Raw genomic sequence first — 16,680 nt, forward strand, 5'->3', positions numbered from 1 at the left:
TGCTGCAAGGGGTCATTTACCTTTCCCACACACAACAGCTTGTTGCTCGAGGGCAACAAACAGCCCCTCACTTCTGCATGGCCATTTCCTTCCTCTGCTTTGTCCATGCCAGCTCTGTCTCAGTTCCTCCCATCGTCCTTTCTCTTATTCTCACCAACACAGCAAGCAGCCACCTGAAAGGGCACATGTTCCACTCCTTCCTTTTCCTTTATGATATTTTTTCTTTCTTCTTCCCATGATTTCCTGTTGGGATTTTTGTTTTCCTTCATTCTATTCTGTCTTTTCTGCACCTGCCTTTCTTCACACTTATTCTCCTTGTCCATAGGTAAAGTCCTGGGTCATGGTGCCTTTGGGAAGGTGGTGGAAGCATCTGCATTTGGGATCAATAAAAGTAACAGCTGTGAGACTGTAGCAGTCAAAATGTTGAAAGGTATGTGAACAGTGAAGCAAAACAGGCAATGTGTGTAGACCACAATTAATGAGGCACCTGCCATGGAACATTCACCCTGTAAATGCCTGTAGTTTAATTAATGGCTTCTTGGCCTCAACACAGTTGATCCTCTTTGGCTTCATTCAGCTGCACTGAGGGGCTGAAGTGGCAGAACTGACAGCAAGGACTTAGGGAACTCAGCTTTCAAGGAAATTTAGCTGTCTGCAGAGGCAAAGAATGAAATCTGTCTCAAAGGACTAACAAGAATCCAGAGTCCCTCTTTGGCATGCCACTGAAAGAACTGTTGCTCCCAATTGCCTTTTTCCAAATGTGCCTGTATTTTGTGTTTATAGGCCAGATCCAGGGCTGGGTAAGGAAGTAGGTTGCAGCTCTTATCCAGCTCTGAGGGCTAAATTGGCTTTGCACCCAAAGCCTGGTCTATCTAGAGGGAGATTTTAAACTTTTATAGCCATGCTTTCAAATAGGCATCCAAAACATTATTCTGTAATCTGGCACAAACAAAATACTGAGGCAGTCTCTGGCCAGAAGTAGCCTGTACATGGAAATCATATCATGGTTCATCTGAGCAGTATTTGCTGTTGTAAGTGTACAGATCATCTGCACAGCAGTGGGGAGCCTGGTGAGCAAGGCTGCTTTACAATTTTTTGAGGCAAGGCTCTCACCTGGCCCATCAGCTGCAGCTCAAGAGGATACTTCTGTCTTCCAGGCTAAATTTACAAACTCTCAAGTACGACAAAATGCACATGGGGAGGGTAAGAAGTATGAAAAAGGCACACAAAACCAGAGAACACACCCTGTGTAAAACAGAGGTCAAGAACTGATGTGAATTGGACACTTGAGAGAAGATGCAGTACAGAGAGATGGCAGGAGCATGACACTGTGTTTGCTACTGAAGAGGAATCATCAAAAGATATCTGGGTTTGAGTTGAGACAGCTCCTATCTTCAATTGTGATAAAAAGAATCAGATATCTTTTGTTCCTAATTTTCTTTCAAATTGTTTCATGGCTCGTTATCTCTGTTTGGAGGCCAAAAGGGCAGAGATTCAAACGGGTGCATCCCAATGAAAGTCTCAAGTGATGTTTTTCACTGCACAACTATCATAAAGAAAAATTTGTTGGGCACAGATTGTGTTGTTCTTTGTTCTGGGTCCCTGCATTTACAGAGAGCACCCCACATGTTACAGCAGGGATCCTGGGATCTCCATACAAGGCTCAACATTTCACGTGGGAACATGCAATAACAAAATGTTCCAAGGCTTTGAGGTCACAGCCTCCTCAGCAAGACTCACATTAACATGCTGCTAGAGAAGGGTGGTGAGGGGGAGTGAAAAGTCTGAGGAGGTGTCATGACATGGTCTGTGTGTTTCCAGAGGGAGCTACTGCAAGCGAGCACAAGGCACTGATGTCAGAGCTGAAGATCCTCATTCACATCGGGAATCACCTCAACGTGGTGAATTTGCTGGGTGCCTGTACCAAACCCAATGGTAAATATCCCAGGGCAGCAGGCTGTGCTGCTCCCAAAAATCAGAGCTTGTCCCTTGAGTGGTTTGCTGTCCACGTGTGTAATCACAGGGACCTGGGGGGAGTTATTGGTGTGTTTGTGTGCATTTAGAGATGTCACAGCTCAGCAGGGATGCACATAACAGAAGTTATGGCAAATTCTGACCAGTTCAAGCCCTCACTTCTAGCCTTAACCTTTGATCTCTTCTCACCAGGTCCACTCATGGTTATTGTTGAGTTCTGCAAGTATGGAAACCTCTCCAACTACCTGCGGACCAAGAGGGAAGGATTCAGTCCTTACAGGGTGAGTAGCTTCCTTTGCCCCTAAGGACTTGTCCCATGTCTAGGGAAGGAAGGCATGCAGCCTAATAGATGATCTGACAAGATGACAAAGAAAGTCTCTGTCCGTCTTTCTGCAATGGTAGATGCTTCCAGGCCAGAATTACAGTTTAAGAGCAGGAAGAGACTGTGCAGCTCATGGGGTTACAGTGTGCATTGCCTGCTGAGGGTTTTGGTTTGTCCCCTGCCAGGAGAAGTCTCCCAGGCTGCGTATTCAGGTGCAGTCCATCGTGGAGGCAGTGAGAGCAGACAGGAGGAGCCGCTCGGGGACCAGTGACAGTGCCATCTTCCACCGCTTCCTGCTGCACAAGAGCCGCCCAGCGCTGCCCATCCAGGAAGGTAACACCAGCTCCCCACCTGGACCACCAAAACCATGCCAGACTTGGCCAGCTTGGGGAATGGGCAGGGAATATCAGTGGGGAGTGGGGCCCTAGCCTTGGAACTGATCACTGTTGGATGGAAATTCCCCAAACAGGGCTATTGTGTCATCTGTTGTGTCTTCTGGTGTCAAACCCAGAAGGGAGAATTAAATCCCTTTGGGTATTTTAGTCTGAAGAAAGGAGAACTGAGGGGGATGTTGTTGGGGCCTCCCTAGGACAGAAATACTGAGCTGACCTTCAAAGCCCCTTCCAGTCCTGTTCCCCACAACTCTGTCTCACTGACATGTGATGGAAGCTGGACTCTTTCTCCTCACACTTGAGCAGGTTCCTGCTTTGTGCTTTCTGCCCCATAAGCAGAAAATCTTAGAGTGGAGCTGATTACTCCAGTTAGGACTGAGTTGATTTCCATCAACTCAGTGAAACTGTGTTTCACTGAGAAACTGGCTGTATCGTGCCGTCCCAGAGAGAGGAAAGGAGGACAACAGATTGCCAATTGTCTAATCATTTTCTATTACTTCTGAACAGTGGATGACTTGTGGCAAAGTCCCTTGACAATGGAAGACCTCATCTGCTACAGCTTCCAGGTAGCACGTGGCATGGAATTCCTGGCGTCCCGAAAGGTGAGTTCAGTTCAGTCTTTCCTTTGCTCACCTGATCTCTTGTGCATGCCTGATGAGAGAGACCTTACCACAGCCACCTTTTAGGTGACACACAGAGATTCAGTGATCTGCCTCACACTCCTCAAGAAATCTGAGAGAGATGTGTGTGCACAAAGTTGCATTTCAACCTCTTCTTAACCAGCCCTTTTTGAAATTTTATCTTTAGCTTCTTTCCATTTCCACCATTCTCCCATTACGGCTCAGGTGTACGAGGAAGGGAGGTGCTGGGCACTTTCTGATTGTGGTTTCTCTCTTTCTTATTTTGCCCCTTCCTCTTTGTGTTCCCTCAGTGCATCCACAGAGACCTGGCAGCTCGCAATATCCTGCTGTCAGAAAACAACGTGGTAAAGATCTGTGACTTCGGCCTGGCCAGAGACATCTACAAGGACCCTGACTATGTCAGGAAAGGCAGTGTGAGTGCCATTTTCTCAAACCTTTTACAGTTTAGGCTCCCTTGATGAAGAGATGAAAAAGCAGGAGTGGAATTACTTGCATAGCTGGGACCAGAAGCCATTGGACCAATGACACAAGTCCTGTCCTCCTTCATCAGCACATCTCTGTGTCCTTCCTTCTACCCCTCAGCCTGTCATTAACTTACTCTTCCTTATACTCTTTCAACCTCTTTTCAGTGTCTCTGTCCCTCTCTCTGACCAACCAATTCCTCCATGGAGAGAGGAGCAGGGCTATTTGCTCTAATTTTTTTATCCATTTCATCCCTTTGCTGCCAGAAGGGCTGTCCTGGGACATGTTCCCAACTGAACATTTGTGCCTTGCCTCTCCCTCCTGCAGGCCCGTCTCCCACTGAAGTGGATGGCTCCAGAAAGCATCTTTGACAAGGTCTACACTACCCAGAGTGATGTCTGGTCTTTTGGGGTCCTCCTCTGGGAAATCTTCTCACTAGGTGAGTCCAAATGAGGGTCTTGTGCTGCTCAGGGAGACACCTCTACCCACGTAGCAGTTTGTGGTGAGTCTGTGCAGGACAGACATTTTGAAGCGCATCTAAGGACTGATGGGAAGCGACACAATGTAGGCAAAAAAAATGTACAGCTATGTCCACCCATGAACAGAGTGATGGGGACACAAGGATGCAGAGGTGGCCTCCAGCTCACTGAGGCAGAGAAGCCTGACTCAGGCAGCACCAAGGATTGGGCTGTGTATGAGTAGTGACCACACCTCTCAGTGTTCTGGGATGAAGGGCAGTCTCAAAAGGACAGTCTCAAAAGGACTGGTTTCTGATGGCACATTTCATGTTCCCACCCTTCTTTGAACCTCTTTTAGGGGCATCTCCATATCCTGGAGTCCAGATCAATGAGGAGTTCTGCCAGAGGCTCAAAGATGGTACCAGGATGAGAGCCCCAGAGTATGCCACAGCAGAAATGTGAGTCAGAAACCTCAAGGATTCCAGCATTGGTCAGAGCAGAGGCCTCTGTGGGAGGGCAGAAACCTATCACATCCCAGCACAGAGAGAACAGGCCCCTCTCTGGGATGCCTGACCTTTAGCCAGGGTAGAGGATGAGCCAACACATCCTTCCCTCTAGGCCATTGCCTGGAGAGCAAGGCAGGTGGGTTCTGATCAGGGCTCTCTAGTGTCCTTGCATGCCCGTGCTGGGATGGGTCTGTCAGTGTGCACTGTGCTTTCCTGCTCTGAAGGGCATCAGAGGGGTCTGAATTAGCTCCTTGTTCCCTGTTATAAGTGCATAACAAACCAACACCCTGCCAGTAATTCCACCTGGCCAGTGTGCTGGGGGTCAAGCTTTCCTTCACAGTGCAGGAACTGGTAGTGCCAGTGGGCACCATGTGGGTGGGAGCTGTGGAGTGGGGCAGGAGGGGATTTCTGTGGTGCAAAACCAGCATCTCTTCTTGGCAGCTACCGTATAATGCTGAGCTGCTGGCACGGTGATCCCAAGGAGAGACCGACTTTCTCCGACCTTGTGGAGATACTGGGGAACCTTCTTCAGGAAAATGTCCAGCAGGTGAAAACCTCTCTGTGCCCCTGATTTGCTCCAGACAGCTCTTTCTTCTGTTATCACCAGCTCCCTCACTGTGCCCTCAGCTGACTCCATGGTCAATGCAACACATTTGTGTAGTCCAACAATAACACAGAGGTTCTGGGGTCAGAGGTCTATTTCCCAGAGCTGTTAGAGAAGTCATTTCTGCAACGGCGTTTTAGCTGCATCCTCATAAAACTCTGCTCCTTACAGGGTAGAAGTCCTCTCAGTCGTCATTCTAGTAACTTCCATCCTAATCCCCAGATGATTATTTGAAATTCTTCAGCTGAGTCAAGGCCCTCCCACACGCCTGCATAATAAAAACCAGGACTTGACCAGAGTTTCTGAAACTCTGTCCTCAGATGGAAATGTCAGGGCCATGTGAAGCAAACAACTGTTACATTACAGCAGTCAGTAATACAGATTTCTTTGAATGCATTACTAATCACTTCCATGTGGTAACTCACCAGGACATTTAACTGTGATGAGCGTGCTGCTCTGGTTTTAACTTTTTCTTAATGTTCTCTTTCAGAAAATGATAGCTAAATGCTTGTCTCATCCTGATGTTCCTGACTTTAACCTTTCAGCACTGGTTCCCAGCACAGACATGACTAAGCCACAAATGACATTGCCCTGGAGCACAGTACTCTGTCCATGTAAACTGGAGAATTATGGGATTATTATGGCTGTTGTTCTCCGCTCACACACACCTCCATGCATCACTCACAGCTACTTAACACAAAGGTCATAGAAATCTTCAGCCAGATATTTTGTCCTAGAGAAATAAAATTTATAAACCAGAAATTTTCCTTCGCAGCTCTTACAGCTTCTGCCTGTGGACCCTTTTCTTGTGGGAAAGTCTTCCCCTTCTAGTAAGGCCATTTGCTGTTCTTCTTACCAGGAAGGGAAAGATTACATTCCGCTGAACGACTCGCACAGCTCAGAAGATGATGGCTTCTCCCAGGTGCCTTCCTCTGCCCAGCAAAACTCAGATGAAGAGGACTTTGACATGAGGATACGCTGCCACAGCCTAGCAGCAAGGTGAATCCCCTGCAAAAAGGGCAGAGGGAGCCCAGCAGGTAGCAAGCAGCCTGGCCTGTAAGGGAGCCTGGGGGATATGGGGAGAACCCAGATGTTTGGAAAATCCCAGGTGATAAGGTGTGATCCAATAATTTAGGCCATAGCTTCTTGCTTATAGAAGCAAAATTACTTTATTTTGCTCATGAGGAAGTGCTGGTTTGTAAGCCTATCCCATTCCTTCTTCTCCTCCAGCAATGCTGCCAGAGTATCATGTAAGGAGCTTCATCCTATCTGTTCCTAACTGACCCAAACAATTAGTCCCAGGCCTCTCCTCTCTGATGAACTATGACGATGTGATGCCTGGGATCTATATGACATTTTCTGCTTATCTCGTGTGGAGAGGTTATTGGGGCCTGATTCAGTCAGTCTAGTCTTCACTGCAGAAGTAGTATGGGGTTAAGAGGTCTAAGGTGACCTCATTACCCTCCCCACATCCACCATTTGGGTCATCCTCCTCCCTGCATACTTTGGTTGCCCAGTGAGGAGGTTGAATTCAGGTTCTGTTCATTCAGGACATTGACTCTTGCCTTTACTGAATCCTGTGTGCTTCTATTGGCAGATACTACAACTGTGTCTCGTTCCCTGGTTGTTTGACGGGAGGAAATCAGATCAGGTGTCCATCCAGGATAAAAACATTTGAAGAGTTTCCCATGACACACACAATGTACAAGGCACACCCGGTGAGTAGGTGTGGGGATTTGAGTGGGGGGCAGTCTTTTCTGACACCTTTACTGTTAAGACTGTGGAGGGAAGATCACTTCTATCTTATGTCAATCTGTGTGTCATTCCTGTTCGGTCCATCCAGTCCTATGCACGTTCATTTCTTCATCTGGCACACAGGGGTTTCTCTTAGTGGGGAATAGGGAAGTTAGATATGCAAATGGGGGGACTATAAAGGACCTCAGAGAAGAGCCTGCTCTTCACCCTCTCAAATCTGTGAACACAGCCTGATTAAGCACACTGAAATCCTGCCAGGACTAGGAAACCCAGAGTGTTTATCTGCAGCTCCTGTATCTTGATCCATATGGCAGTGAGCAGTAGGGACCCTCCAGGTCTCTCTGGACTGGACTGGTACTGATATCTCCTCTAGCAGCAGAACTGAAGTCATAGCTTTAGTCTCAGAGAAAAATATCGCCTCTCGCAGATTTAATGGTAATACAACTTACAGACAGGTAGCACTCTTTTTTTATTCCCCAAAAATGGCACTGAACTATGCACACAAATCTTACCTTTTTATGTTCTGCTTTTAAGAAGGTACCTAAGAAAATCAGATACAGCAAAACTATGGAGCATGCTGGTAAAGTGCTCCTACCCCTTCTTCCCCATCACACATACACAGGATCTCATCTCCCGAATGATTTCTCCTCCCTTCCCACTCTGATCAGTTGACAGGGATGTTACTGATAACTCCTGTTGCTTCCTTCCAGGACAATCAGACAGACAGTGGGATGGTTCTGGCATCTGAGGAATTTGAGAGGATAGAAAACCGACACAGAAAAGAAGGTGGATTCAGGTACTCCTTAAGCCTAGCCACTGCTGCCAAAGGCAGTGAGACCAGGAGGCAGCTCCTGGTACCTCCCCATAGGCTGCATTGCTTGGAACTTTCAGCTGTGGGCCCTGAGCCAGATAAGTCCATGCACTCCTTAATGAGAGGCAAAACACAGGGAGAGCAGACAAGCCTGCTGTTTTCTAGGGTTTAAAAATATAAACTGTGCCCATCAATGAGAATGTGCCTGTTAAGATAATGAGGCACAGCAGAGTGATGGTGTTGAGACTGATAATGCTTATTGACATTTTCTGGTGATATGTGTCAGGGCTTGCTCAAGCAGTGGCAGATGGGATGGGCAGAAACCCTCCTCCCTCAGCCCTGACCCATGGGGTACAGGGCCATGACGTGGTGGTGCAAGGATGGGGCAGGCCTTAGGAATTCCCACATGCTGACATGGAGTCTGGCAGGTTGAGCTGGCACTCTCAGGGCTGAGGATGTTATGGATGGTTATGTCCTTGACCCAGGCTTTGAAACTGGGTGAGAACCTGTACAGCTCATCTCTGCCAGAGCAGGCTGAGACCTTGTCTCTGTGACAGTGTGTTGAGCAAGCCATGTCACCTCATACGTAGACAAGGCCAGTCCCAAGACTCTTCCTCACCTCCTCTGCCTCCCAGCATCAGATTGGACTGGTCATTGTCTTTTCTCTTAGCCATAGCCCTGTGGCCTGTCTGCTCTTGTATCAAACCGTCTCCTGCTTCTTGTCCTTGTCCTCTTTTCCCTAAGGCATGTTCCTGTTGTTTCCTACACTTGGTGTCCCATCTCCTGGAAAACACTACCCTTAAACTTCTTGAGTGTGTCCCTGCCCCTGCTCTTGTGATTTCTTGACAGTCACCTGGTATTGGCAGGCACTGAGATGGGACATAAGACTTTCGTCCACATCTTCGTCAACTTCCTTTCTTTCCTTTCCCCCATCCTGGCAGTTGCTTTGTATCAATTTCTGTTATTCCTGCCAGGTCTACAAGCAATTAATGTAATGTCTCTTGTCTCTCCCTACTCATTGGGATCCCAGCCCTTCCCTGTATCTAGAAGGTATCACAAAGGTATCTGGGACAGCTGAAGTAAGTGTTCCAGGATATGTGTAGATTTGTCACAAAACAAACAGGCTGTGCTTATTGGAGCAAGGCCTGGTTTTGTGTTTTGAAATGGAGGTGCAAGTCCATTCCCAACCCTGTCTCTGCTGCGTGCATTAGAAGATGAGAATTTCTGAATCTGGGATTTCTCTAAGCAGGACAGAGGCTTTCTGGGAGTGCCAAGGTTAATTCTGTGTCTCTCTCCCTCACAGCAGTAAAGGGCCCAGTCGGACCATGGAGCTATCAGGGGAGCAGTCGGACCTGCGGGGCAGATGTCGGCCGTCGTACGGGTCCCAAGTCGGAGGCCAGACTTTTTACAACAGTGAATACGGGGAGCTGTCGGAACACTCTGAGGATGGCAGCTGCACCCCGCCTGGAGAGGGGGCCAGTCCCCCCACTCTCCACGCTTCCTTCTTCTCCGAGCAGTACTAATGGCACCAGGCCCTGGAGGCGACTGCAAGGCCCTCCAGGCATGTCATCAGGGTCACCCAGAGCTTCTCCTTCGACCTATGCCCAAACCCAACCGGGAACCTACCCCAAATGGACGGGGAACACCAATGTCCTTGGAACCGCAGCATGAACTGTACAGCACCTCCAGCTGCAGCTTCCCTGTGCCGTGACTGGAGAGAGCACATCACTGATTCCTCATATTTCTTTTATTGCTGCACCTCAGACAGATGCATTCTGCCCGAGAGTGGGTGCCTGTGTTCAGCACTATGGCACCTTCTGCCTAACATCCAGCCTCCGCTCTGTTCAGCTTCCCATTCAGAAAGCCCATTTCAGGTCAGATATAAATAGATCTGTCTTAGTCTCAAGTTTCTTCCTGGTGTGCAGCCTGAATGTTTTTCCTTGGATTGCTTCCTCCTCCCCTCATCATGATGTCAGCTGCTGAGCTGTGGAGCAGAATCAAAGGGAAGAAATCCCTAGTGGTATAGCAGCAAGAGCAGGACAATTTAAAGAGATGTACAGAGAGATCCCGAGGGATCTTTGTAAATGTTCATGCATGCTGCTCATCCTGAGTAGGTGTCAGCCTCTCCATCTCCTCTGCAAGCAACACCCACACCCCTCTCATATCTGCTGGGGGGAAACCTGCCAATCTGCCTTATCACTCGGATTATTTTAGCCATCTTAACACCGCTAGTGCTGAGTAGGTCATCAGCAGATGGCTAGAGTGCTGCAGGTGAGATAAACAGCAATTTTTTTGCAGGCTGTGTGCAAAACAGGTTCTTTTATGATCTCTGCTGGGAGCAGGTTACTCACAGGTCTGCTGCTCTCGCCTTCTCCTTCTCCCAGATTGGTGCTGAGATCATTTGTTGCTCAAGTGAGAAATTAAAGCAAAGCTAGGTTAATTTGAGCTGGCTTCTAAACATAGAGTTTGCTGGGAGGAAAAAGATCAAAAGGGCAGGGAGTGAAATGTTTATTTTCAAGCTGCTGCAAAACATTTTGGAAACAATGGAAGGAACAGTGCTCCAGCAATAAGGTGCTCTGGGCTGTATCCCCTTGTGTGTTGACATCACTGAACACATGGAGCCCAGCACCTTGCCAGGGTTCAAGCCCTGATTCTCCTGGATGGACAGTTTGCACCATGACTTTTCCTGTCTCTCAAGTTCCCTGACTCAAAGGAGGCACTCTCTGCCCAGCAGGCTCCTCTCCAGTTTCTTTTGCAGAGCTTCCAGCAGAGCATACCTGACTCCAGAGGATTAATAAACAGTTATTTGCTGAGGAAACATCTCCTTACTTTGGTCTTCTATTTCTAAGAGATACCATGTGAATTCAGAGCTCTGGGGAACCTCCACAGCCCCTCTCTATAGATTTCTGTACTGCTGCCTCACCACTTCCCACCTACTTCTTTCCATGCTGCTCCCAATCCAAGAGCTCAGCCACAGAGCAGGGTTACATCACCGCCTCAGGAGTCTGGGTGAAAAGGCTCCTTGGAACAGCTTGTCATCATCTCTTCTCCCACATGCCCGTGGCTGGCAGAGCTCTGTGCACCAGGGCATCTCAGCACCAGGGAATTACTGCTTGTGGGCCACACCTCTGTCACAGAGCCAAGGGTTTGGACTTGTAAAACTGTGTTTCCTGTCAGATGTACAGCTTTCCCAAACTGTATTTCTTTCCCAGCAGAGGGTTTTACGCGTTTCCCGACGTAAGCCTGAGAGTCCTTATGGATGAAGTTGCCAAGTCTTAATTATAGCTCTCCACACAAGTGTAATGGGGAGATTTATTCAGCACATGGGAAAAGCATGCCTGTCATTCAGGTTCTCTAAGCCTGTGCAGCTTGCTCAATGTTCCACTCCCTTTTTGTGTCAGAAGGCTGACATGGCTGCAATTTCCATGGCAAAAAAGAGGCACAAAACCAGACCAGCTTGAGCCAAACTGGCTCAGGATGTGGAATTGGAAACTGCATATTACAATGAATTCCCTGACTTCTACTGGTGTCCCCTGAAGCTGCCAGGAATTTAAGCATCTTTAAGTAATTGTTACGACTCAGTAAGAATCCTCTGGCAGGAGCTGCTGGAGAGCCAGGACAAGGAAGTAGGACAGCCAACAGGGTGTAGACCAGATCAAATTCTCCTGCCCTCATCTTGCCCTGCTTTTTGAACTGGTGGTTCCCTTGGCTGAAGGAAGGCTGCATGCAACTCGTGCTGCTCCTGACTGGCATTGACAGGGGTAGAAAGTGACCAGCTGAGCTAAATTCAGGCTGCTCACTGGGTGATGTGCATCCACAGGACCCAGAATCTCTTGTTTCCAGTACTCAATGAAGAATTCTCTGCCTAGAAACAGCCCCATCTGAGAGAGAGCCCAAGAACAATATAATAGTTCAAAAACAGAATTTCAAAGTAGCTGTTAGTCCCTGTCCATATGTAAGGGATAGGTATGTGCCAGCAAAGCGTGACATTTGCTGGGCATGGCAGGATTCCTCAGCAGAAAGGGAACAGAGGCATCTTAGTGCCCAGGCTGGTCATCAGCATGGACATCCAGCCAGTACAGCTGCACTTTTTCTCTAGGTTTAGCTGTAAATTGCTCACAAGTATCCTTGTGGAGAAGGGCTATGTTGTTAGAACCATTGCTAATGATCCCCTGCATCACCCTGGAGAAAGCACTTCTGTGTCATCTGATTTTTGAACATTCAACTCCACAGAAGTTTATTTTCTCTCTCTTCCACCACCTAGATGGGGGGTGGAATCAGATCCTATTGTGTCTGTGTCAACAGTATTGCATGAACAATGCAGCCTGATAGGAGAAAAATCTGGCTCCTCTTCAGACACTCCTGCTGATGAAGAACAACTGAAGGGTGGGATATTGAAGAGCTGTTGAGACAATTGTACTTTTGCTCTCTAAAGGTATAGTAAAATTAGATGTGCAATGTTGATAGCCCTTCCCATTCTCTTGAATTATTTCTGGCTTTTTATTTTACAGTCTCCAGATAAGCATGAAGTGAAGCTGGTCTGTTTTGGTTTTAAGATGTGAGAAAGAATGTCTTGTGTTGTCTCTCTTTCCACAGCAGCAAGGGAGTATTTCAATGTTTAAAACCCAGGGTTTGATATTTGTGCCTGCTCTATTCAAAATGCACTCTCTTGTTTCATTTTGTTTGGGCTTCTTACTGGAACTCAGCGTTGAAGCTAAGCTATTTATCATCATCACCTTCCTTTAAAATGGCTCCTTCCACTCTGTGTTCAGTCTCACTTTTCTTTACAAAGTGCTGGTGTTGAGAGGACATTCCTTCCTCCTGAAAACAAAGTGTGGGGTCCCCTACTTGCAAATACATGTGTGTCTCTGAAGAAAAACCTGTGTATCAAGTAACACTACATTTATATTGCAATATTTTAACCTGGTACCTGTGTTTGCTCTAGCAGCATTCAGTGTTTCAGTGGGCTGCCTTTGAAGCAAGTAGGCTAAAACAGGGGTTATGTGTGAGTACAAAGCATGGTCTGTGTGTGTGTGAGTGTGCTGTGGGTGAGTGTGTGGGTATTTGCACGTGAGATTTCCTACCAGTGAGCGTTATGTGAGTGATTGTAACTCACGTTGAGTCCTGTCTCTGGAAGTTCACGGTTATATATCAAAACAGTTAGAACACTGCTTCCTTTCCTCTTCTCCTATAGTACTTGTTATCCTTTGTCATTAAGAGTTTTGTTGTAATATCTAAATGTGAAAATGAATAAAGTCATAACTGGCAGCTGCTCTCTGGTTCCTGGGGCCACCTCTGCCCCTGGGGCAGCCCAGCCCTGGCCCAAGCCTTCAGCACATTTTGGGTTTATTATTTTTACTTTTGTGTCCGTTTGCATTTCCCTGTGTCCTCTCAGAAACAGCTGGATCTTGTGGCGTTTCCATCCAGGATGAAAGTCTGTATTTTCTCATGGTGAAGTCAGATTCTCTTTGGTGCAGCTCGCTGGCCAAAGGAAACACAGCACCCAGCCTTGTCCCCAAAGGATCCATGACCCTTTCCTGTCCCCTTGGCCCTGGAGGTCTCAGCCCTGGAGGTCTCCAGCCTTCTTGTCCTCATTCACCACACCAGGGGAACCGGACACTCCCTGAGCCCCCTTCTCAGGGAATCGAACCCTTTCCGGACGCCTTTTCTCAAGGCACCAACACTCCCCGACCCCTCTCCTTCTCCTCATGGTACCAAAACCCCGCAGACTCCTCAGCGCATCAACACCCCCTCCCCAGGACCCCTCTCCTTCTCAGGGCACCCAACACCGCCTCGGTCGGTTCTCCTTATGGCACCGACCCCCCGGACCGGATCCCCTTGTCATCATGGCACCAAACTCCCCCCCCAGCCCCCTTCCCCTCACTGCATCGATCCCCTTGCGCCCCGCGCGGGCCCCTGGCGGTGCGGCCGGCGGCCCGCAGGTGGCGCCCTGCCCCGGCGGCCGCGGGCACCGCGGGAAGATGGCGGCGCGGCTGTGGCCGTGTTACCGCCGAGCGGAGGGCGGCACCGCGGCTGAACGAGGCTTTCGCTGTGAAATGGGACACGAGTGGATTCATAAGCGTTCCCCTTAAAAACAAATCTCCAGGAGTTCAAGGAACGCTCAGGCACAGCTCCCGCGTTACCCCTGGTGGAGCTGTGGAGGCAACGGCACCATTTGTCTGAGTAAAATAATGTTCCCTGAGGAGCCGTCAGTGGCAGAGACACAGCTGAGGGGACAGAAGGGGGACATCTCCACTCCTCTCCATCATCACCCCTTCATCCAGCTCCACCATGGGGTGAAAGCATCCAAAAGGACCTTTTAATTTTCCTTTCCCCATCCAGGGGCCTGCCCATCTGGGGCATAAGGAGATTGAAGCTGTTCTACTGATGAAATATCCTATTTTGGTGCATCCTGGAGCAGTGCTTGGCTGCTCCTCTTCTGGGGCCATGAGCGGTCCCCCTTGGCTGCTCCTCACCTTCTTTCCAGCCCATCCATAGGACAGGCTGGGAGGCAAATGAGGAACAGCTTCCCAACCGTGTGTGTGGGGATGGGGATGGGGATGGGGACAGGAACAGGGACGGGGATGGGGATGGAGATGGAACCAAGGAAGCAGCCTTCACACAGGCATCGGAACACCTCTCTCCATCAGAAGCACAGCCCACAGGAAACCAGACAGGGCAAAATAAAAACCAGCCATTTCATGTGGTTAGTAAAGAACTGGGGATGCTCTGGCTGGGCTCCTTGTTTTGCTTCTAACATGGCCAGTGAATCCTTCCTCAATGCTTTTCAAAAGTGCTTTGACATCCTTCTCTGAAGGTCAGCACGGTGATGGCAAAAGCTCCTAGGCTCCTGGGACTTCTTGGCCCCTTCTGAGGACATTTCAGCAATAAAGCACATGAGTTTGCATCAGAATGATGCAGAGCTCTTAGTGCTGAGAAATCAAAGCAAGAACAGCTCCAAAACATGTTCTGCACACTGCAGTGTGTCAGCCCTCTGGCTGGGGTGAAAGTTTGGGTGAAATGAGGAGACAGTCAATAGCATGTGGTTCCTCACCCAGCATGTACCAAGAATGGCAAAATTAAATTTTAAAAAAAAGTAAGCAGAACATTCAGTTGCTGCTTCAGAATAATTTCCTGGCTTGTATTGACATTTCTACAGAGCTTTGCAGAAGCAGCTTCTCAGAGGATTTTACAGAGCCACACATGCCTTTAGCAGAGCTTGTACATCCCTTCTGCTCCGAAATGCAGGTTTGGAAGCATGCTGCTTTCCTTGGAGAAGGAATAGGTTTCTCCAAGAGCAGGATAAAATTACTTGTATCTCAATGAAATAAACAGACTGTGCTTCAACAGTGTTATCTTATGTGTGTGTGTGAGCAGGTGCATCACAAATGAATAAAATACAAAAACTCTCAGAAGAAAACAAGTTAATAAGATGCATAGGTTAAACACCAAACCTATCTGAGGGCCTTCCCGTGCAGCTGGGGAAGTCACCAAGGAGACCATATCTCAAAAGAACAGCTCCACAGCTATTTTTGAAGAACTTAGAAAATATCCTAACAGTCTTGCAGTAATTGTTCTCTTTGCTGTAACTAATTTTCAGTTAGTTTGTCTTCCAAAATCCAAGGAGGCCATTACACTATTTTGTTACATCTCCCAAGAGGCTAAAATCCTTAAAACTATGTTAGTTGATCATTCATCAAACCCTGTTTCAGAGTATTTCTGGGGATTAATATTTATTAACAATACTTGAGTGTTTGTACAATTTCCCATTTTAGTACATCAGAAGCAAGTAACACCAAATAGGGTAAGAATGAACTGACACAGAGGCTGTGCTGTTCCTACCCCAAAAGCCCATTCAGTTCTACCTGGACAGACTGAATACATCCCACCTGGTTTTCACGCACACTGCTCTTTCACCCTCTATTTCTGACGTGCTTTAAAACTTTGTATCTTTTTGGCCATCAGCATTCCTGAACTGGAAATATTTTTCTGAGAAGATGCTGAGGAGCCATGGGAGCCTGTATGTCTGTGTGTCCCAACATCATAAGCTGCCTCAGGGAAGGTTTAGGTTGGATATTATGGAAGCTTTCTTCACAGAAAAGTGATTAGAATGGACTGGCCAAGGAGGTTTTGGGGTCGCCGTCCCCGTAGATGTTTAAGGACAGACTGTATTGCCATGGTCTAGTTGACATGGTGGTGTTTGGTCACAGGTTGGACTCGATGAGGTCTTTTTCAGACGGTGGTTCTGGACGCTGTGATCTAACTCCTCGGGAGCCGCGGGTGGCTGCAGCCCGGTGTCGCGGCAGCCCGGTGTCGCCACAGCCCGGTGTCTCGGCAGCCCGGTGTCACCACAGCCCGGTGTCGCTCAGACCGGTGTCACCGCAGCCACCCCCGCGCCAGCTCCCACCGCCGTCTGGCCACGCCCACAATGACATCATACACAATCGCCCCGCCCTTTGTGCGGGCTCCGCCTCTAGAAGGCGTGGTCGAGGCCCAAGCTCCGCCTCTCGCCCTCGTGGCGCGGGGCGGGGCGTGCGGCGCCTGCGCAGAGCGCGGAGCTGCAGTCGAGGCGCGGGCGCGGAGCCGGTGGCGGAGCCGCGGGACGGTGCGGGGCCCCCGCCGCCCTCATGGCGAACCGGGCATGAAGCGACGGCTGCCGGCTGCAGACGCCGGGCTGGGCACTGACCTGCCGCACTAAGGCGGCGACGAGCCCCGAGGCGAACCGAGGCGGCGCGGCGGGCCGAGTCCGAGGCGA

At 48.8% G+C, this 16,680-nt stretch overlaps 1 protein-coding gene across 2 annotated transcripts in view; it reads left to right on the top strand.

Annotated features, from left to right (window-relative positions):
• Positions 1-13,193, top strand: part of FLT4 (fms related receptor tyrosine kinase 4) — a 57,075-nt gene extending 43,882 nt beyond the window's left edge. The window contains exons 18-30 of one of the 2 annotated variants that reach the window (XM_064724945.1): positions 326-430; positions 1,822-1,935; positions 2,167-2,255; positions 2,482-2,629; positions 3,196-3,290; positions 3,620-3,742; positions 4,119-4,230; positions 4,608-4,707; positions 5,197-5,302; positions 6,219-6,358; positions 6,957-7,077; positions 7,825-7,910; positions 9,229-13,193. In XM_064724945.1, coding sequence (XP_064581015.1) covers positions 326-430; positions 1,822-1,935; positions 2,167-2,255; positions 2,482-2,629; positions 3,196-3,290; positions 3,620-3,742; positions 4,119-4,230; positions 4,608-4,707; positions 5,197-5,302; positions 6,219-6,358; positions 6,957-7,077; positions 7,825-7,910; positions 9,229-9,448 — 1,559 coding nt within the window. In that variant the 3' untranslated portion in view covers positions 9,449-13,193. The remainder of the gene's footprint in view (positions 1-325; positions 431-1,821; positions 1,936-2,166; positions 2,256-2,481; positions 2,630-3,195; positions 3,291-3,619; positions 3,743-4,118; positions 4,231-4,607; positions 4,708-5,196; positions 5,303-6,218; positions 6,359-6,956; positions 7,078-7,824; positions 7,911-9,228) is intronic. The other variant, XM_064724946.1, reaches the window with a different exon arrangement.
• Positions 13,194-16,680: the final 3,487 nt, after the last annotated feature.

Source organism: Zonotrichia leucophrys, chromosome 13 (assembly GCF_028769735.1).
Source record: "Zonotrichia leucophrys gambelii isolate GWCS_2022_RI chromosome 13, RI_Zleu_2.0, whole genome shotgun sequence".
NCBI classification, from domain to species: Eukaryota; Metazoa; Chordata; class Aves; order Passeriformes; family Passerellidae; genus Zonotrichia; species Zonotrichia leucophrys.